This window comes from Bombina bombina, chromosome 1 (assembly GCF_027579735.1).
Source record: "Bombina bombina isolate aBomBom1 chromosome 1, aBomBom1.pri, whole genome shotgun sequence".
In the NCBI taxonomy this organism is placed as follows: domain Eukaryota; kingdom Metazoa; phylum Chordata; class Amphibia; order Anura; family Bombinatoridae; genus Bombina; species Bombina bombina.
In genome coordinates, this window is record NC_069499.1 from 567,483,748 (window position 1) to 567,505,724 (window position 21,977).

The following is a 21,977-nucleotide window of genomic DNA, read 5'->3' on the forward strand; positions in this document are numbered from 1 at the left end:
GTCAGTTCATCCATACTAAGCGAAACTGCTCCGACAAGTCTGACTGTGAAAAAAAATGTTTGGATCTAGTTAACAGGTTGCAAGCTAAAGGTTACAATAGAGAGACTATTATGAGAGCTAAAACTGAGGTAGTGTGAGGCTCGTGGGATACTCCTCTATCAGACCGAACTCGGCCAGTAGTCTTGTTATCCCGGCGCCGAGTCAGAAAGATAGGGAATATCCCAGAGCAGAGAATATCAGGAAAATGAGGAGAGCGGCACTCACCACAGGCAGGACAGCACAAGGCAAATTAGGAGGACAGGATACGGCAACAGAAAAGTAGTCCAGCAATTTAGGGGTTAAACAGAAGACGTAGTGAGACGGGGAAGCAACAATGTATAAGACCAGTAGCTCAGGGGATAACCAGGTAGCGTAGTAAGACAGGCAAGGTTTCGGCAACAAAGTATCAGTCCAGCAAATTAGGGGTTAACCAGGTAGCGTAGTAAGACAGGCAGGGTTCAGTAACAAGGTATCAGTCCAGCAGATTAGAGGTTAACCAGTTAGCGTAGTAAGACAGGCAGGGTTCAGTAACAAGTATCAGTCTAGCAGATTAGGGGTTAACTAATTAGCGTAGTGAGACAGGCAGGGTTCAGTAACAAATATCAGTCCAGCAGATTAGGGGTTAACCAGTTAGCGTAGTGAGACAGGCAGGGATTCGGCAACAAGGTATAATCCAGCAAACGATCTGTCACTCCCAGGAGCTCACGAAGTAGCACCTATACTTGGGCAGTGACAGGTCGTTTGCTGCCCGTTTACATACCTTTGGAAAGGCGCCAAGAGACCGGCCGGCATCAGGAGCATGTGGTGATGACGTCAGCGCCGCAAACATACTGAGCTGACACAGCCCTAGGTAACGAGTATGGAGAGGACGCCGCGCCCCTAGCAACCGTGCGGCATGACAAGTAGATGATATGGATAGAAATATCCTTTCTTCTGTTAAGTGTGATCAGTCCACGGGTCATCATTACTTCTGGGATATTAACTCCTCCCCAACAGGAAGTGCAAGAGGATTCACCCAGCAGAGCTGCATATAGCTCCTCCCCTCTACGTCACTCCCAGTCATTCTCTTGCACCCAACGACTAGATAGGAGGTGTGAGAGGGCTATGGTGATTATACTTAGTTTTATATCTTCAATCAAAAGTTTGTTATTTTAAAATAGCACCGGAGTGTGTTATTACCTCTCTGGCAGAGTTTGAAGAAGAATCTACCAGAGTTTTTGCTATGATTTTAGCCGGAGTAGTTAAGATCATATTGCTGTTTCTCGGCCATCTGAGGAGAGGTAATCTTCAGATCAGGGGACAGCGGGCAGATGAATCTGCATAGAGGTATGTAGCAGCTTTTATTTTCTGACAATGGAATTGATGAGAAAATCCTGCCATACCGATATAATGTCATGTATGTATACTTTACACTTCAGAGAATTACACTGTAAGAAGTACATAAAGCTGTTTAATAACTAGAAATTATGTTTAACGTTTTTGCTGGAATGTAAAATCGTTTTCATTTGCTGAGGTACTGAGTGAATAAATGTTTGGGCACCATTTTTCCACTTGGCAGTTGCTTAAATCTGTTTTTTTCTGTCAGTTTCTGTTCTCCCTCACTGCTGTGTGTGAGGGGGAGGGGCGGTTTTGGCGCCTTTTCTATGCATCAGTTTTTTCAGTCAGCAGCTCATTGTATTTCCTGCATGATCCGGTTCATCTCTACAGAACTCAGGGGTCTTCAAACTTATTTTGAGGGAGGTAATTTCTCTCAGCAGAGCTGTGAGAATTATAGTTGACTGTGATAAAAAAAACGTTTATTCTGTAATTGTTTCCTGCTTTCAGAATTTGTTATCTTTGCTATTGGGATAAACCTTTGCTAAAGTTGTGTTGTTTACAAGGATTGAGGCTATAACTGTTTCAATTTATTAATTTTCAACTGTCATAGATTTTCTGTGCTTCTTAAAGGCACAGTACGTTTTTAATTGAATTGTATTCCAAGTTGCAAGTTTATTTGCTAGTGTGTTAAACATGTCTGATTCAGAGGATGATACCTGTGTCATTTGTTGCAATGCCAAAGTGGAGCCCAATAGAAATTTATGTACTAACTGTATTGATGCTACTTTAAATAAAAGTCAATCTGTACAAATTGAACAAATTTCACCAAACAACGAGGGGAGAGTTATGCCGACTAACTCGCCTCACGTGCCAGTACCTGCATCTCCCGCTCGGGAGGTGCGTGATATTATAGCGCCGAGTACATCTGGCCGGCCATTACAAATCACATTACAGGATATGGCTTCTGTTATGACTGAAGTTTTGGCTAAATTACCAGAACTAAGGGGTAAGCGTGATCACTCTGGGGTGAGAACAGAGTGCGCTGATAATATTAGGGCCATGTCAGATACTGCGTCACAGGTTGCAGAACATGAGGACGGAGAACTTCATTCTGTGGGTGACGGTTCTGATCCAAACAGACTGGATTCAGATATTTCAAATTTTAAATTTAAACTGGAAAACCTCCGTGTATTACTAGGGGAGGTGTTAGCGGCTCTGAATGATTGTAACACAGTTGCAATACCAGAGAAAATGTGTAGGTTGGATAAATATTTTGCGGTACCGACGAGTACTGAGGTTTTTCCTATACCTAAGAGAATTACTGAAATTGTTTCTAAGGAGTGGGATAGACCCGGTGTGCCGTTCTCACCCCCTCCGATATTTAGAAAAATGTTTCCAATAGACGCCACCACACGGGACTTATGGCAAACGGTCCCTAAGGTAGAGGGAGCAGTTTCTACTTTAGCTAAGCGTACCACTATCCCGGTGGAGGATAGCTGTGCCTTTTCAGATCCAATGGATAAAAAATTAGAGGGTTACCTTAAGAAGATGTTTGTTCAACAAGGTTTTATATTGCAACCCCTTGCATGCATTGCGCCGATCACGGCTGCAGCGGCGTTCTGGATTGAGTCTCTGGAAGAGAACATTAGTTCAGCTACTCTGGACGACATTACGGACAGGCTTAGAGTCCTTAAACTAGCTAATTCATTCATTTCGGAGGCCGTAGTACATCTAACTAAACTTACGGCGAAGAATTCAGGATTCGCCATTCAGGCACGCAGGGCGCTGTGGCTAAAATCCTGGTCAGCTGATGTTACTTCTAAGTCTAAATTGCTTAATATACCTTTCAAAGGGCAGACCTTATTCGGGCCCGGGTTGAAAGAGATTATCGCTGACATTACAGGAGGTAAAGGCCATGCCCTGCCTCAGGACAAAGCCAAAACTAAGACTAGACAGTCTAATTTTCGTTCCTTTCGTAATTTCAAAGCAGGAGCAGCATCAACTTCCTCTGCACCAAAACAGGAAGGAGCTGTTGCTCGCTACAGACAAGGCTGGAAACCTAACCAGTCCTGGAACAAGGGCAAGCAGACCAGGAAACCTACTGCTGCCCCTAAAACGTCATGAATTGAGGGCCCCCGATCCGGGATCGGATCTAGTGGGGGGCAGGCTTTCTCTCTTCGCCCAGGCTTGGGCAAGAGATGTCCAGGATCCCTGGGCGCTAGAAATAATATCTCAGGGATACCTTCTGGACTTCAAATCCTCTCCTCCAAGAGAGAGATTTCATCTGTCAAGGTTGTCAACAATCCAGACAAAGAAAGAGGCGTTTCTACGCTGCGTACAAGAGCTCTTGTTAATGGGAGTAATCCACCCAGTTCCACGATCGGAACAGGGACAGGGGTTTTACTCAAATCTGTTTGTGGTTCCCAAAAAAGAGGGAACTTTCAGACCAATCCTGGACTTAAAGATCCTAAACAAATTTCTAAGAGTTCCATCGTTCAAGATGGAAACTATTCGAACAATTTTGCCCATGATCCAAGAGGGTCAGTACATGACCACAGTGGATTTAAAGGATGCTTACCTTCACATACCGATTCACAGAAATCATTACCGGTATCTAAGGTTTGCCTTTCTAGACAGGCATTACCAATTTGTAGCTCTTCCATTCGGATTGGCTACGGCTCCAAGAATCTTCACAAAGGTTCTGGGCACTCTTCTGGCGGTACTAAGACCGCGAGGAATTTCAGTAGCTCCGTACCCAGACGACATACTGATACAAGCTTCAAGCTTTCAAACTGCCAAATCTCATACAGAGTTAGTACTGGCATTTCTAAGGTCACATGGATGGAAGGTGAACGAAAAGAAAAGTTCACTCGTTCCACTCACAAGAGTTCCCTTCCTGGGGACTCTTATAGATTCTGTAAAAATGAAGATTTACCTGACAGAGGACAGGTTAACAAGACTTCAAAGTGCTTGCCGCACCCTTCATTCCATTCAACACCCGTCAGTGGCTCAATGCATGGAGGTAATTGGCTTAATGGTAGCGGCAATGGACATAGTACCCTTTGCTCGCCTACACCTCAGACCACTGCAACTGTGCATGCTAAGTCAGTGGAATGGGGATTACTCAGACTTATCCCCTTCTCTGAATCTGGATCAAGAGACCAGAAATTCTCTTCTTTGGTGGCTTTCTCGGCCACATCTGTCCAGGGGGATGCCATTCAGCAGACCAGACTGGACAATTGTAACAACAGACGCCAGCCTTCTAGGTTGGGGTGCCGTCTGGAATTCTCTGAAAGCTCAGGGACAATGGAGTCAGGAGGAGAGTCTCCTGCCAATAAACATTCTGGAATTGAGAGCAGTTCTCAATGCCCTCCTGGCTTGGCCCCAGTTGACAACGCGGGGTTTCATCAGGTTTCAGTCGGACAACATCACGACTGTAGCTTACATCAACCATCAGGGAGGGACACGAAGCTCCCTAGCTATGATGGAAGTATCAAAGATAATTCGCTGGGCAGAGTCTCACTCTTGCCACCTGTCAGCAATCCACATCCCGGGAGTGGAGAACTGGGAGGCGGATTTCTTAAGTCGTCAGACTTTTCATCCAGGGGAGTGGGAACTTCATCCGGAGGTCTTTGCCCAAATACTTCGACGTTGGGGCAAACCGGAGATAGATCTCATGGCGTCTCGACAGAACGCCAAGCTTCCTCGTTACGGGTCCAGACCCAGGGATCCAGAAGCAGTCCTGATAGATGCCCTGACAGCACCTTGGGACTTCAGGATGGCTTACGTGTTTCCACCCTTCCCGATGCTTCCTCGATTGATTGCCAGAATCAAACAAGAGAGAGCATCAGTGATTCTAATAGCACCTGCGTGGCCACGCAGGACTTGGTATGCAGATCTGGTGGACATGTCATCCTGTCCACCTTGGTCTCTACCTCTGAAACAGGACCTTCTGATTCAGGGTCCCTTCAAACATCAAAGTCTAACTTCTCTGAAGCTGACTGCTTGGAAATTGAACGCTTGATTTTATCAAGACGTGGGTTTTCTGAGTCAGTTATTGATACCTTAATACAGGCTAGGAAACCTGTTACCAGAAAGATTTACCATAAGATATGGCGTAAATACCTATATTGGTGTGAATCCAAAGGTTACTCTTGGAGTAAGGTTAGGATTCCTAGGATATTGTCTTTTCTACAAGAAGGTTTAGAAAAGGGTTTATCCGCTAGTTCATTAAAGGGACAGATCTCAGCTCTGTCCATTCTGTTACACAAACGTCTGTCAGAAATTCCTGACGTCCAGGCTTTTTGTCAGGCTTTGGCCAGGATTAAGCCTGTGTTTAAAACGGTTGCTCCACCATGGAGTTTAAACCTTGTTCTTAATGTTTTACAGGGCGTTCCATTTGAACCCCTTCATTCCATTGATATAAAGTTGTTATCTTGGAAAGTTCTATTTTTAATGGCTATTTCCTCGGCTCGAAGAGTCTCTGAGTTATCAGCCTTACATTGTGATTCTCCTTATTTGATTTTTCATTCGGATAAGGTAGTTCTGCGTACTAAACCTGGGTTCTTACCTAAGGTAGTTACTAACAGGAATATCAATCAAGAGATTGTTGTTCCTTCTTTATGCCCAAATCCTTCTTCGAAGAAGGAACGTCTACTGCACAACCTGGATGTAGTCCGTGCTCTAAAATTTTACTTACAGGCAACTAAGGAATTTCGACAAACGTCTTCTCTGTTTGTCGTTTACTCTGGGCAGAGGAGAGGTCAAAAAGCTTCTGCTACCTCTCTTTCTTTTTGGCTTCGTAGCATAATTCGTTTAGCTTATGAGACTGCTGGACAGCAGCCTCCTGAAAGGATTACAGCTCATTCCACTAGAGCTGTGGCTTCTACTTGGACCTTTAAGAATGAGGCCTCTGTTGAACAGATTTGCAAGGCTGCAACTTGGTCTTCGCTTCATACTTTTTCCAAATTTTACAAATTTGACACTTTTGCTTCATCGGAGGCTATTTTTGGGAGAAAGGTTCTTCAGGCAGTGGTTCCTTCTGTATAAAGAGCCTGCCTATCCCTCCCGTCATCCGTGTACTTTTGCTTTGGTATAGGTATCCCAGAAGTAATGATGACCCGTGGACTGATCACACTTAACAGAAGAAAACATAATTTATGCTTACCTGATAAATTCCTTTCTTCTGTAGTGTGATCAGTCCACGGCCCGCCCTGTTTTAAGGCAGGTAATATTTTTTAATTTATACTCCAGTCACCACTTCACCCTTGGCTTTTCCTTTCTCGTTGGTCCTTGGTCGAATGACTGGGAGTGACGTAGAGGGGAGGAGCTATATGCAGCTCTGCTGGGTGAATCCTCTTGCACTTCCTGTTGGGGAGGAGTTAATATCCCAGAAGTAATGATGACCCGTGGACTGATCACACTACAGAAGAAAGGAATTTATCAGGTAAGCATAAATTATGTTTTTAAAAGATGCTGAGAGGAATAGGAGAATAGAAAAGGCCACACAGCCCATTACCTTTGTCACTCAATATTCCACTGATTACGAGCAGGTGTCCAAAGTCATACGTAAGCACTTACAAATGTTAACTGCAGATGACCAGTTACGTAATGTAGTCGAACGAGGTTGCCGGTTCTCCTATCGGAGAGGCACAACCATAGGGAATATTCTATCACCCAGCGAATTACGCACAAAAAAACAAAGGGAGTGTGTGGCTTGAAAATAGGGGCATGTACAAATGCGGTTAGTGACCCTGTATTCCTTGCAGCTACATTGAAGGAAAGGCCAACTTTGTGATTTCCACAACGGGCAATGAGTATTCTGTGGAATCCTGTGTAAACTGCAGGTGCAAAAATGCTGTTTACCTTATTTGGTGTAGCTGCAATAACAAGCAGTATGTAGGATGTACTACCCATGAAGTAAGAGAGAGGATCCATCAGCATCTATTAGATATTAAAAGATCCAAGCATAGTTCTGACTTAGCAAAACATTTCATTATCAACTACCACAATGATAACTCAACACTTAAGTTGATGGTCAATCCCTAGAAGTGGTGGGGATATAACTATTGGATCTTTACTCTGGGGACTAGGATCCCTCAAGGGTACAACAGGGTGCATGATGTAATCAATTATTGGGAGTAATACTCTCTTCCCCATAGTGGAACGGTTGATACTAAATTTTCAAAGACAACTGTGATTCCCTTTTTTCTGAGGATTAGTTTGGCTAATCAATAGATTAAAATGCTATTTACTGTAAACATGTCTGCATATCACTACTAACATTTTCAAAGGTTACATACCTATAAACAGTGATAGCCATCTATATATTAGAATTCTGGTCCAGGAGTTGCTTTAGTCAAGCTATACAAATTCATTAGACTCAATATTTCACATAACTAATTATTCTTTTCTTCTCAACATTTATTATATTTTTTTACCCCATAGGCCCATTTTAATAGGCTGAGTATGCAGTTTACTTAATCTGAATGAATATCAGTTCAGTGTATTATTCATAAGGGCATGGGTTAATTCAGAGTTAATTACATTTGTCTCTTTAGTCTCTCTCACATTTTTGTAGAGACTCATGGCAGCTCATTTACCATTGTTCAAAATCAGAGGTTGCGGGGTTTGCCCAATATACCCCGATGACGTATGCCAGTATGAATACAAATACTAATATAGATACTTACTTTTCTGGTATTTATGTTAAGATATATTTATCATATGTTTTCCAGCTTATTTTTTATGAGTTCTGGCTGTTGTACATGAGGAATTTTTAATGTGACCAAAAACTACCAAGTGGGCACAGGGATAAAGAAATTTCCTCTTTATTGCAATCACAGATAAAACAAGGAAGGGCAGGTAAGAACAGCAGGTCTTACGCGTTTCGGCTGTCACTAGCCTTACTCATAGTCCTATGCTGCACCTGTTACCTGCACGAAAATTTAAAGCTCTAGAAACAACCTAATAGGTTAATTAACACCTGCCACTTAAATATTTAAAGGAGCAAGACAGTAGTAGTGTCCATAATATGTACAACAATATTACAATATGTAAGACATACAGAATAGTTTATAGAAGATAACAAATTATTGTTAAAGCATCATTTAGTCAGCAAACAATGAAACATATCTAAACTACCATAATCCAAAGGAACAAAGTCATAATATAATATAGGATTACAAGGCAGGGTCATACAAAATAAATGGATAACAATTTTAACAAACAAAAATTATTACAACCATAAGATATAAGTGGCGTGATTAGCCCCAATACATCATTGCTAGCACCAAAAGTTTATAATATCTGTTTCAACATTGAAACCATAAGGGACACGTGTACGCAGGATAAAAATCCAGAACGCCTCTCTTTTCGCTATTAGATGGTAAATATCACCACCTCTAGGAGGTCTCTGAATGGTTTCAATAATCACCACTTAAAATGATTAGTCAAACCTAAATGTTCGTTTATAAAGTTAGATTCCAGAGCTGAACAATGTTTAGAATTATCTATGTCATTCAAATGTTCTCATATCCGCTCTCTAGTCTCTCTAGTGGTATGTCCTACATACGTCCATTGCACCAAGCTAAATAGATGGCGATCTTGGTGCGGCAATTGGTACAATTATCTAAAGTGTAAACCTTTTGAGTTACATGAGATTTAAAAAAATTACATATAAAGGTATGATTACATGCCTTACAGATTCTCCCACCACATCTGTAATGGCCTTTACAAGTCAGCCAGGAGCTCAATTTTTGGCTTTTGTCCTTATGCCAAGTCATAGAAGGGATAGAATATTGCCTAACGTTTTATTTCTATGGCTAACAAATTTACATCCATTGTGAATAAGAGGAGCAAGACCCTCATCTCCTAACAATATAGGGAGATGATTTTTAATGATTTTACACACAGCATTATATTCAGAGGAGAATGTGGTGACAAACAATACCTTTATATCCTGATTAGTTGCTCAGGGTTTAGTAGAATGCAAGAGACTTTGTCTGTCCATATCCCTAACATTATACTCTCTCAGTATAGTATTAATGATATAGATATCCTTGTTGGGACAGACGAAGTTTCAAGTCTTCACTTTCTTTAACAAACTCAGTAAATTCAGAACAATTACATTTTATTCGAATAAATTGTCCTTTCGTATCACCATATCTACAATGTTTAGGGTGTAAACTCTTAGCATGAAGTAGGGTGTTAGAACTTATTGGTTTCCTGTACAGACAAGTCAATTTTACATAATTCAGGATCACCAATCAATTGAAGATCAAGATATGGAATGGTAGAGGGTTCCCAAGAGTAAGTAAACTTAAGGTTACAATCATTTTGATTTAAGTATTCCACAAAGGCAATTGCCTGTTCTGCAGGTCCAAACTATACAAAGAGTAAATCGTCAATGTATCTTTTATACATAGTAATATGGGGTTTAAATTGATTTTCATCTCCAAAGACATGGGACAGCTCCCACCACCCCATAAATAGGTTCGCATAGGAGGGGGCAAACTTATCCCCCATAGCTGTCCCCTGCCTTTGGAGATAAAAATCCTCATTACATTCGAAATAATTGTGGTCAAGGAGAAATTCCAGGACCTGCAGAACAAAGCCCTTGAGATCAGAGGAATAGGATGTTAGAGTATTCATAAAATAGTTAACAGCCTTAATACCCAGAGTGTGAGGAATAGCCGTATATAAACCCACTACATCGACAGTTAGCCATGAGTCACCCGATGGCCATGTGATATCTTCAAACAAAGAAAGAAGATGTTTGGTGTCGATTAGTAGGGACGGGAGAAGGTCAACAAGTGGCTTCATAAGAGTATCTAGCCAATTGGAAAGGTTCTCAAACAGAGAGCCTATACCAGCCACAAGGGGTCTCCCTTTAACCCTATCTTGTGAACTTTTAGGAATAAATGAAAGATGGGGTTCACTGGAAATGGAGGGTATAGGTAATTAAAAGTTTTTTCATCAAGTTCAAAACCATCATCAAGAATATCTTTCAGACAATGTTTGAATATATCTGTGGGATCTGATCTAAGTTTAACATATGCAGTTTTGTCACTATGTTGTCTAAGGGCCTCAATGTTATAATCTGATCTATTCATAACCACAATACTGCCACCTTTGTCGGCTTGGTGTATGACTAAATGATCTCTGGTTAGTAGTTTTTTAATGGCATTCCTCTCGTCTATAGTAAGGTTAGGTACAGATCTATTATACTGTTGTTTTTCAGCAAGGGTAATATGATCCTTTTCCACTTCTTGTTCTTGTGAAACTGATCCAAAAAATACCCCTCTAACATGAGTGGGGTAAAAATCTGATTTAGGAAAAAACCCTACTTGTCTATCCTTGGTTAAATTCTGTTGAAGAGACTCAAATTCCAATTCAAACAATGATAAAGTATTAAGGGTGGTTCTGAAATCGGCTCCATATAGGGTGCCAAGTGGTATACCTATATTACCATCACTCTGAACCTTGGTAACATCCTATATGAGTATTTGTGTGTTATTGTCTGTAAAATATTTTTTCAAGGTAAAAGTGTGGATAAACCGATTGACATCTAATATGGTCTCAAAAAATTCAAAGAAGTGAATAGAACAAAACCTAATCCATATCTAAGAATTTTCCATTCAGAATCAGTTAACTCATCACTAGATAAGTTAATAACATCTAGATATTGTATTTGTTTCTGCTGCGTGTTTGCCTGAGAGGGTATCCACTCCCTCTTCCTCTTCCCCCTCCTCTTGTTCCTTCTCCACCGCATTTTCCTATGGCTCCCCTGTGAAAATCCTTCTGGGAATCAATATTCGGTACATTGATATCCAAACCAGTTGGCAACATTAATGGGGGATGTGGGTAGGCAGATGGTGTAGGGACAACTGTAGGTATATTAGAGGAGGGTCCAGCTGTCTGATAAATGTGTGTGGATACATTAGTATGACCATGGGTTTTAGTTTTATTATTTTTAAGAATAGGTTTCTGGGTGTTGTATTAGTAATGTCTGGTATAGAGGTAGAGGAAGCAATTGCAACATCTAAACCATTGTCATCATCAGTTGAGTCATGGTCAGTATCTGAAAAAGAAACTTGTTTTTTATTGTCATTATAAGGTGATCTGGATCTATTCCTGTGTTTGTTTCGTCCATAGGAGTTCTGGTATCTTTTCTTTTCAAAGGTAGGCAAAGTATAGACATTATTACTGGCATAGTCTTGGGTATCCCTGTCAAGCTTATTTTGTTTCATAGTATTGATCTCAAGTTTGATCTTAGATATAGTTGTTTTCAACAAACTATCCCATTTCAGAGTAAGTTTTTATTTTAAACTGTTAAAGAGGGTGTCGGTATACTTTCTTAATATATATATATATATAACGTTTGTGTGTGTCTAAATAATAATTCTATAATAATTTTTAATAATGTGTTTTACTGTGTATTTACTGTAAATATTTAACATGCTAATGTTCTTCACACAGAGGAAAATATTATTTGAATTTGTAAATTGATATTTTTATATATGTGTGTGTATAAAAGGTCAATGAGTTTCTGGACTCCTGACAGACCCTTGCATCTTTCATCCAGTGCTGCACTAACTATTCTGGAGTCATGGGGAAAGCAAAAGAGTTGTCAAAGGATCTGCGGGAAAATATAGTTGAACTGTATAAAACAGGAAAGGGATATAAAAAGATATCCAAGGAATTGAGAATGCAAATCAGCAAAGTTCAAACTCTAATCAAGAAGTGGAAAATGAGGGGTTCTGTTGAAACCAAACCATGGTCAGGTAGACCAACTAAAATTTCAGCCACAACTGCCAGGAAAATTGTTCAGGATGCAAAGACAAACCCACAAATAACTTCAGGTGAAATACAGGACATGTGGTGTGGCTGTTTCAAGATGCACAATAAGGAGTCACTTGAAGAAAGATGGGCTGCATGGTCGAGTCGCCAGAAGAAAGTCATTACTATGCAAATGCCACAAAATATCCCGCTTACAATACGCCAAACAGCACAGAGACAAGCCTCAAACCTTCTGGCTCAAAGTCATTTGGAGTAATGAGACTAAAATTGAGCTTTTTGGCCACAACCAAAAACGCTACATTTGGGGAGGAGTCAACAAGTCCTATGATGAAAGGTACACTATTCCTACTGTGAAACACAAAGGTGGATCACTGATGTTTTGGGGATGTGTGAGCTACAAAGGCACAGGAAATTTGGTCAGAATTGATGGCAAGATGAATGCAGTATGTTATCAAACAGAACCCCTCATTTTCCACTTCTTGATTAGAGTTTGAACACTGCTGATTTGCATTCTCAATTCCTTGGATATCTTTTTATATCCCTTTCCTGTTTTATACAGTTCAACTACCTTTTTCCGCTGATCCTTTGACAATTCTTTTGCTTTCCCCATGACTCAGAATCCAGAAACATCAGTGCAGCACTGGATGAAAATTGCAAGGGTCTGTCAGGAGTCCACAAACTCATTGACCTTTTATACACACACACCAATTACAAGCAAACAGATCACAAGTGAGGATGGTTACCTTTAATAGCCATTCAAACCCCTTTGTGTCAACGTGTGTGCATGTTTTCAGGCCAAAATCACCAGGGTATGTAAACTTTTGGTCAGGGTCAATTTGGGTAGTTTCTGTTGTCATTATGGTTTAAAAAGAGTAAACACAGTTGATTGATAATAAATGGCTTCAGCCAAACACTAACCATGAGTGAAAGAAAAGTTTTTGTGTTATCATTCATATTGTCTGAAAAATGGATAAGAAATCATAAATTCTGCCAGAGTATGTATATTTATGAGCACAACTGTATATATAAACATATATATATATATATATATATATATATATATATATATATATATATATATATATATATATATATTTAAAAAACAACAACAACAAACAAACCAAAAATTTTTCTTTCTATGTGCAGAACATTGGAATGTAAAATATGCATAATGCACTTTGGGTTGTGCTTTAGGTCTTATGTGGTCTCAGGTTAGCGCACATGCAGAATTAGTTATCTTAAGACACGTTATCTAAATTATTTAAATTAATTATTTTTTTATAAATTATAAAATTATACATTTTATAAATACATAACACACCTTAAAATAACTCATGTTGGATTAGCACATATGAATAATTTGTGTACTTTATTTGAGCAAACCCAACAGGAGTTTACTAATTCTTCATGTGCGCTAATCCAACATGAGTTATCTGAAGGTGAGTTATTTATTAATTAAATATAAAATATTGAAAAATATTTATAATTAATGTAAATAATAATGGATGCACTAAAATATTATAAAGAATCCATTTAATATATATGTATGTTTTACAGTATCTATTGTAATTAATAATAATTATTTATATTTTTAGCAATATTTAATATTTATTAATATGTATATGATGCACCTTAAGATAACTAATTCTGTATGCGAGCTAACCCAGCACCGTGTTAGACCTAAAGAGCGCAAACCAAAGTGCGTTACACATATTTTACATTTCTTCACATAGAAAAAAAATAAAAAAATTGTTATTAAATATACATTTTTGCATATTTTGGATAATGTTAATGTGAAATATTTATCTATACCTATTTATCAATGTGAATAGTTATATACAGATATATATATATTTAATCTATTTAAAATAAAAATGAAATTTTCTTGTATGTGAAGAACATTGGAATGGGAAATATTAATATATTTCTGCGCTCTTCATTGAAGTCTATAAGAAGAAAAAGTTAGGTTGGTCACAATATCTGAAGTCCTTTAGTTATTACACGTCAGATTTCACTCACAATCAACTTGTAATAAATGCGCTAACCCATGCGTGCAAAATCTTTACTTCTGGTGGGTTAATGCTCGAGTGAAATCGCTAAATAGCATGTTACTTGTAATCTGGCCTTTTGTGTATTCGAACTATTGAGTGCTTGACAAATTCCCTAAAATTAAGAATACTTTTTAACAGTTTAAAGCTTATCCACATTACTTGTCAGTTAAACTGTAATAGCTTCCTGAAGCTCAGTCATTTGTTTGAAAATGTCCTGAACAATACTTAAATGTTTAGGATTACTGCTCATTTTGCTTGAACAAATGTTTAGTTCATGGGACCTCATATGTGACTCTCCATCATCTTGTGCTCTTGAGTACGTTTCCAAAGTCTTGTCCATTTAATATCTGTGCATCTGTTGATTATTCGGAAGGAATGCTTAAAAAGAGATGTCACTTGGATCCCACCACGTTTTAGGTGCATCTGTTATCTATTATGGAACCTAAATGTCACCAGTAATCGCCTGGCAAGCATTGACATAAATAAAATAATTCTATAATATGAATATAGTCATTGAGTCACAATCCACCATTAGTAACGTAGTTATAGTAATAGGAACATACTGAAAAAGCTGGCCATTGTTGGAGAGGCTGCTAGATGCTAGTAGAAATAAGTCTAGGGATGACCTTGTAGTTAATAGAGGATTCCATTACTAGCCTGTGAGGCACATATTGTCCCTTTGCCCTTGGAAATGCTTTATGCTTCTCTTTATTTGGTATGAAAGAAACTGCACGTAAACCCCTTCTTCTTTACTTTGCCTGCATATGCTGGGTCTGCCCCTTTAACACTGCATGTCACCACCTTACACCTGTATGTGAATGTGTAACTGCAGCACATTGCCACTGCAAATGCCATGGGCATTACTATCAACTGCCATTCTGTAATGACTGGCATAGGTAATATCGCTGCTATCACTCTTTTTGCCTGCCCCACTCCTAAACATCATGGCATGTCCTCAGATTAGGGAAGGAACTATCCTAAATATATATCCACTTGTTCTCAACAGTTGCTACTCCATAATCATTTAGGCCACTCTTTACCTTGTTACAATGTCTGTGACCTTACTAAATTTCATTTTATTCTTCTGATATGTTCTGTACATTTGAAGCACAATGGGTGTAATGATGGAGCAGATGAGTCTGTGGTTTGGTTACTTTGCGTATCCACCTCTTACATTTGACAGAAGCTAGATATCTTGCAGTTGTGGATGACTGGTACTACATATCATTGTGAAGAAAGATTTTTTAATTAATTTAAAAAGTCTGCTTTTATTTTCTAATTTTTTCCTTTAACTGTCTCTCAATTCTAACCCCCAATTCCACTTTTCAGTTCTCTTATCTAATATTTTGTTTAAAGTGCCATAAAACATGTTGAGATCTGTGCATATTCTAAGATGGCTTATTAAGAAAACTAGTTTGCATAAAATTTGTTTAAAAATTGCTGCCAAGTATTTTAAAATAATTTTTATAAATAAGCATAATTACTTACATAGCTGTGCTTTCTGGAGTAGACCGATCCACCCCCCTTATCAGTGTTTAACATCAGAAACACAGGCATTGTATTGTATTTTAACTGAGTTCACATCAGCTTATTTGCTTTTAGGCATGCTCCAGCAGATAATGGTTGTTGCATTCTACCATATCAATGGTGGATATATATGCAGCCATAAAAGGAAATGTGTGGGGGGAGTTAGAGCTGTACAATTCAGACACTTAAAAGAAAGGGTTAATGTTGAGGCACTGCAGTATACATTTGCAGGTAAAGTAATACAAGTACATATTATTATATTTTGTCTCTATCCCAACTTGTTTTATGTCCCTTTAAAGTAACACCACATATGAACTGATATTTTGTTTTACCTCCACATATATTCCACCTTTTGATGTGTTTCTGTCCTTTGATTCCAGTGGTCCACTGCTAAGTCTTCCTTCCAGAGGATATTTTTTTTTATTTGTCCTATATTTTGTATTTGTCCTGTAAACAATTTCTGCCCTCTCCCCTTTACTGGTAGTCCATATGGGTTGTGTCAGCATCTAGGATTGGATTGGTTGTTATCTCTAAAGTCTTGACAGGTCTCTTCAGGAGAAAACCAGGCATATGAACATGGTAGATATCATATTATTCAACCAAGAGAGTAGCTGAAATTCTAAAGTTTTTCGAGTGACTATTTTTCAGCCTTGTCTGAAAGTATTTTGTAGGCTAAAAACATAGTTGTGCATAGGCATAAATAATAATTTTATTACAAAATCACCACACCCATAGAGCAGGGTGAGATAAGAGGAATGCCTCTAAGCACAAAGTATAGAAAAATAAATAATGTGAGTCAATATTAAAATGTAACCTTTAATGTTGCAAATAAAATGATAGCAAAAAGAGAAAACAGATACACTGTTTGCTGCCCAACACACTTAAAAACACTACAATACTGGTAATAGTATTTAGACTTAAATTGCTACAGTGAAATATGCAAAGATATAAGAGTGGAATATCGCTATGCATCTAACGCAGGATAAATATAACATGCACTGCTACTGCCCGCAGAAGAGCATTGGACTGAGAAGGAATAATATCACTATGGGGCCTATTTATTATTGTGCGAGTGGACATGATCCGATATAGCGTATCATGTCCACTGCACATTGATAAATGCAGACAGCATACGCTCTCGGCATTTATCATTGCACCAGCAGTTCTTCTGAACTGCTGGTGCAATGCCGCCCCCTGCAGATTTGCGGCCAATTGGCATCTAGAAGGGGGTGTCAATCAACCCGATCGTATTGGAATGGGTGGATTTCTGTCCGCCGCCTCAGAGCAGCCAGACAGGTTATGTAGCAGCGGTATTTAGACCGCTTCTTCATATCTTCTGTTAGCCTACTACAGATTTGAAAGTAACAGGCGTTATCTGCCTTGGCTGAGTGCCTATAATCTGATAGAGGGTGTGTGCTTGTTAGATAGACTTATTCCTCTATATAACTTGAATTAAACAACATATAGTTAATCAGCTAGGTAGGTAGCGGACATGATACACTACATGGTATCATGTCCACTCACACTTTGATAAATATGCCCCTATGTGTTAACTGTGTGTGATCAGTCTATTGAGTAAGTGGCAGTGTGGCACACTAGCCTATTTCAGATTTGAACGTAATAAGCATTGCTAACTGCCCGGGCTGAGTGACAATATTCTGATAGAGAGTGTGTGCTTGTTAGATAGACTTGTTTGTGTTAAACACATAAAGTTAATACGTTAGGTAAGTAGCACCATTTGTATACCATAGGATAGATTCGAAATAATAAGCGGTATTCATTGATCTTAGATAGACAAATGAGCACTTAAATAAATTAGCTAGGTAGGAAGCACGTTTTGCATACCATATGATAAGCTAGAAATAATAAGCGTTATTCAATGCTCTTAGACATACCACTCCCACTAAGTACGTTCATTTAAAAGAGTAAAATTAATTAGCTCAGTAGGTAGCACATTTTGCATAACATTGGGTGGACTTAGGACTTATAAGTGTTATTTATTCACTACTCTTGGCTCAAGGCCAGTAACGAAGATAATTTATTCTGGAGCTCGTAAGTATTAGAAATCACATAATTGAATACCAGTAGAGAGCAATTTAAAACATAACAAATATCCCCTAATGCTGTTCTGCGGGCAGTAGCAGTGCATGTTATATTCATCCTGCGTTAGATGCATAGCCTTATTCCACTTTAAGTGTACAGAACAAAAAAAGAGTATACAATAGGATAGTTACTTCTCTTTAGTTAGAACCGCTGCCTTCCAAACAGTCTCTCTCAAAGCTGTACAAACGATTTATATTGGCAGATAGAGGCGCTGGTTCCAAGGGATCTCCAAAGGATTTTTCTCTATGTTTCACAATTTTCCCAGAAGAATTCTGTCTGTATCTGTGTTCAAAGAATATCACATTGGCATAGTATGTCTGAGCACCTTAATACATAAGTGCAGTATACTCACAGAATAGTATCAGCTGGCTTTTTTTTTTTTAAATAAAATGTTTATTTTGCTCATAGTTACCCACATAAAACTTCCCAAGTGATATTATTTAAGATTTGTAAAACATATCTAGTATCTTTTAAATATGATTTTGCCTGTTGAGCATATGGTTGAAGGAAATAATCAATGAAAGCTGAAGTTGGAGGTAAGTGAATCAATGCCACTAATAATAGGCCTACCCGGTGGTCTGGTGGCATTTTTATGGACTTTGGGAATAAAATAAAAAAATAGGAGTTTTTGAGTCCTCCTTGTATAGAAAATCAAACTCTTCTTTGGAGATGAGTTTCTGGTTCTGTGCTTCTAATAAAAGATTATATAATTTAGAAGTAAATTCTTTTTTGGGATTATTTTTTAATATTGTATATGTATCGGGTCACCCAAAATTCTGTATGACTCTTCCAGATAACATTCTCTATCCATAATCACTATCCTTCCACCCTTGTCAGCCTCCTTGATGATGATATCTTCCCTTTTATTTAAATTATTTAGTATATCAAATTCCTTTTTACTTAGATTGCAATTTTTTCCTTGGTAAATTTTCAGTCTCTCATCAGCATTCTACCAAAAATGTCAATATTAGGATCTTTGCTGTAGATGGGATAGAATCTCGAGGCATTTTTAAATTTATTCCTAGGGTTGTCTGTCTGGGCCGGAGTGGGGAGATTATAGACCGGTATGGGTTGTTTAGCGTAGAACCTTTTAACAGTTAAATTCCTAATAAATATTTGTGCGTCAATGAATAATTGAAATTAATTAAATCTCTGAGTTGGAATAAATTTAAGTCCCTTTGAAAGTATCAGTTTCTCCTGTTCACTAATTTCTTTAGTGGATATATTAAAAACTACTTGAGTTATTATCTCCTTTTCCTTTTGTTTCCCTCTTCCTCCCTCTTAATAATATTGAAGTTTTTGGTAGAATTCTGATGAGAGACTTTGAAAATTTACCAAGGAAAAATAAAAATTGCAATCTAAGTAAAAAGGAATTTGATATAGTAAATCATTTAAATAAAAGGGAAGATATCATCATCAAGGAGGCTGACAAGGGTGGAAGGATAGTGATTATGGATAGAGAATGTTATCTGGAAGAGTCAAACAGAATTTTGGGTGACCCGATACATATAAAATATTAACAAATAATGCCAAAAAAGAATTTACTTCTAAATTATATAATCTTTTATTAGAAGCACAGAACCAGAAACTCATCTCCAAAGAAGAGTTTGATTTTCTATATAAGGAGGACTTCTTCCCAAGGTCCATAAAAATGCCACCAGACCACCGGGTAGGCCTATTGATAGTGGCATTGATTCACTTACCTCCAACCTATCAACTTTCATTGATTATTTCCTTCAACCATATGCTCAACAGGCAAAATCATATTTGAAAGATACTAGACATGTTTTACAAATCTTAAATAATATCACTTGGGAAGATAGTTTTATGTGGGTAACGATGAGCAAAATAAACATTTTATTTAAAAAAAAAAAGCCAGCTTTTTTCCTTTGCTGATCGTTGTTTTTTTGTGAAATCACCTGCTGTTTTTTTGTGATATCACCTGTGGAGCTGTTTGCCTGATATCATTCTATAATGACAGAAGCCCTTTTTGGGAAGATTGTGAAATCACCTGTGGAGTCGTTTACCTGATACTATTCTGTGAGTATACTGCACTTATGTATTAAGGTGCTCAGACATACTATGCCAATGTGATATTCTTTGAACACAGATACTGACAGAATTCTTCTGGGAAAATTGTGAAACAGAGAGAAAAATCCTTTGGAGATCCCTTAGAACCAGCTCCTCTATCTGCCAATATACAGTGTTTTTAAGTGTGTTGGGCAGCAAACAGTGTATCTGTTTTCTTATTTTTCTGTCATTTTATTTGCAACATTAAAGTGAATGTAAATTTTGATGCTAAAGTGCCCGGTTTTTAAAAATGTTATTAAAAACAGGGGCACTTTAATTTATCAAAATTTACATTTCACTCCTGTTGTGAAACTTGACAGCAGCTCCAGCATCCTCCGGTCGTCGCAAGCCATTTCTGATGTCAGAAATGATGGATAGGTCGTCCTCCAATCACAGCTTCCCCCCCAGGGGAATCAGTGTCTGATTCAACGCCGTGATTGGAGGAAGCCGGATTCCTCATTTTAGACCCAGGAAGAGGCTTTGCAACGGGTGGAGGATGCTGGAGCTGCTGTGAAGATTAAAAGGTAAGTTTTATTCACAACAGGAGTGAAATGTAAATCTTGATGAATTAAAGTACCCCTGTTTTTAATCGAATTTTTAAAAGCTGGGCACTTTAGCATCAAAATTTACATTCACTTTAAAGGTTACATTTTTATATTGACTCACATTATATTTTTTTCTATACTTTGTGCTTAGAGGCATTCCTCTTTATCTCACACTGCTCTATGGGTGTGGTGATTTTGTAATAAAATGGTAGATATCATAGTTGATTGCTTCTGTCCCTTTCAGATTTTACCATTTAGGTTTGTGTGCTGTAGACGCTCTAGCTTTGTAAGGTTTTCAGGAAAGTTGGCTATTTGTTGTGTTTCTTCATAGCTCTGTTGAAGCAATTCTAGCTGAAAATGTTGCAATATGACCTGAAAATACAAATTTCTTTAGAGGAAATAAAATAAGTAAAAACGATGAGAAAGGGGGAAACATCCTATTTTGTTCTCTCAATGCAGTTCCCAGCAGGAAGATAAGAATAGGAGGTTCTCGTCTGCTCCAGATTAAAGGAACCCGCAGTTTCCGGGTGAAGAAAGGGGGCTCTTTGTCCAGCATTCGCCGGGCCGGCAGCTTAAAGAGCACCAAGCTTACACGTCAGGACTCAGGGTCCGAGAATGAGGATATCCAGCTGTCACAGAGCAGGGACACTGTAACTGACATAGGTAACTCAGAGGAAGGCTCCACTTTACAGCAGAGACTTAGTTGTAGCCCATATCCAAAAATAAACAGCATCATTTCCCTGACCATGACAATTCATTTTTCTGCAGTTTAGAGAAAAATTGTAAAGATTGCAAGTTGCAAGATTAGGGTGCTGAAATGGCAGCATATGAAATAATTTAAATTAAGTTCTGAAGTAAAGTCATATGGGAAAAAGTCTTATTAATAGGGATTACTTAATGCATAACTGAAGAAACCACTGAAAAATGGAATTGTAAGACAATGCAGAAATAAAGTACAATTACTTTCTATAACTTTTCTTCTAGTTACCTGTGACACTTATATTTCACCAATTTTAATGTATTTGTGCAGACTTGCAATTTAATATTTCAATGTTACATTATTTAAATTCCATATTTGTCTATAAGTTTCACACCCCCTCCAATAATTAATGCTGCCAGGTAGGGACATATGACCCTTCTATGTATCTTCTGGTAAATTGCTGCATTCTCCCTCCACCAAGCACACATACATTACCCATAAGTCCCATGTCTTAGACCCTATGGGGGCATAGTGCCTTGTGGCTCAGAATTTCAGCCTCTTTTAAGTCTGGCCTTGTTTGCCTTGGCATAAATACACAGAAGATAGAATTCTATGGGGAGATACAAGGACATACTTTATCCCCTTTAAATGTGCTATACATGCATCAATAGGAGTCATATTTGTAATATTGATTGAAGGCCACTGATTTTCTGATCAGATCTATAAAAAAATAACATTATTAAATATTTTCTATTTTATCCCAAGACAAGTATAATTCTGTTCTGGAAATTAGAGATCATATCAGAAGGTGCCACTAGCCCTGAC

At 38.3% G+C, this 21,977-nt stretch overlaps 1 protein-coding gene across 1 annotated transcript in view; it reads left to right on the top strand.

The window, feature by feature from the left end:
• The window catches only part of UNC80 (unc-80 homolog, NALCN channel complex subunit), a 353,943-nt gene that overhangs the window by 110,264 nt on the left and 221,702 nt on the right, over window positions 1-21,977 (top strand). Inside the window, exon 29 of the mRNA XM_053713382.1 lies at window positions 20,912-21,115. Coding sequence (XP_053569357.1) covers window positions 20,912-21,115 — 204 coding nt within the window. The remainder of the gene's footprint in view (window positions 1-20,911; window positions 21,116-21,977) is intronic.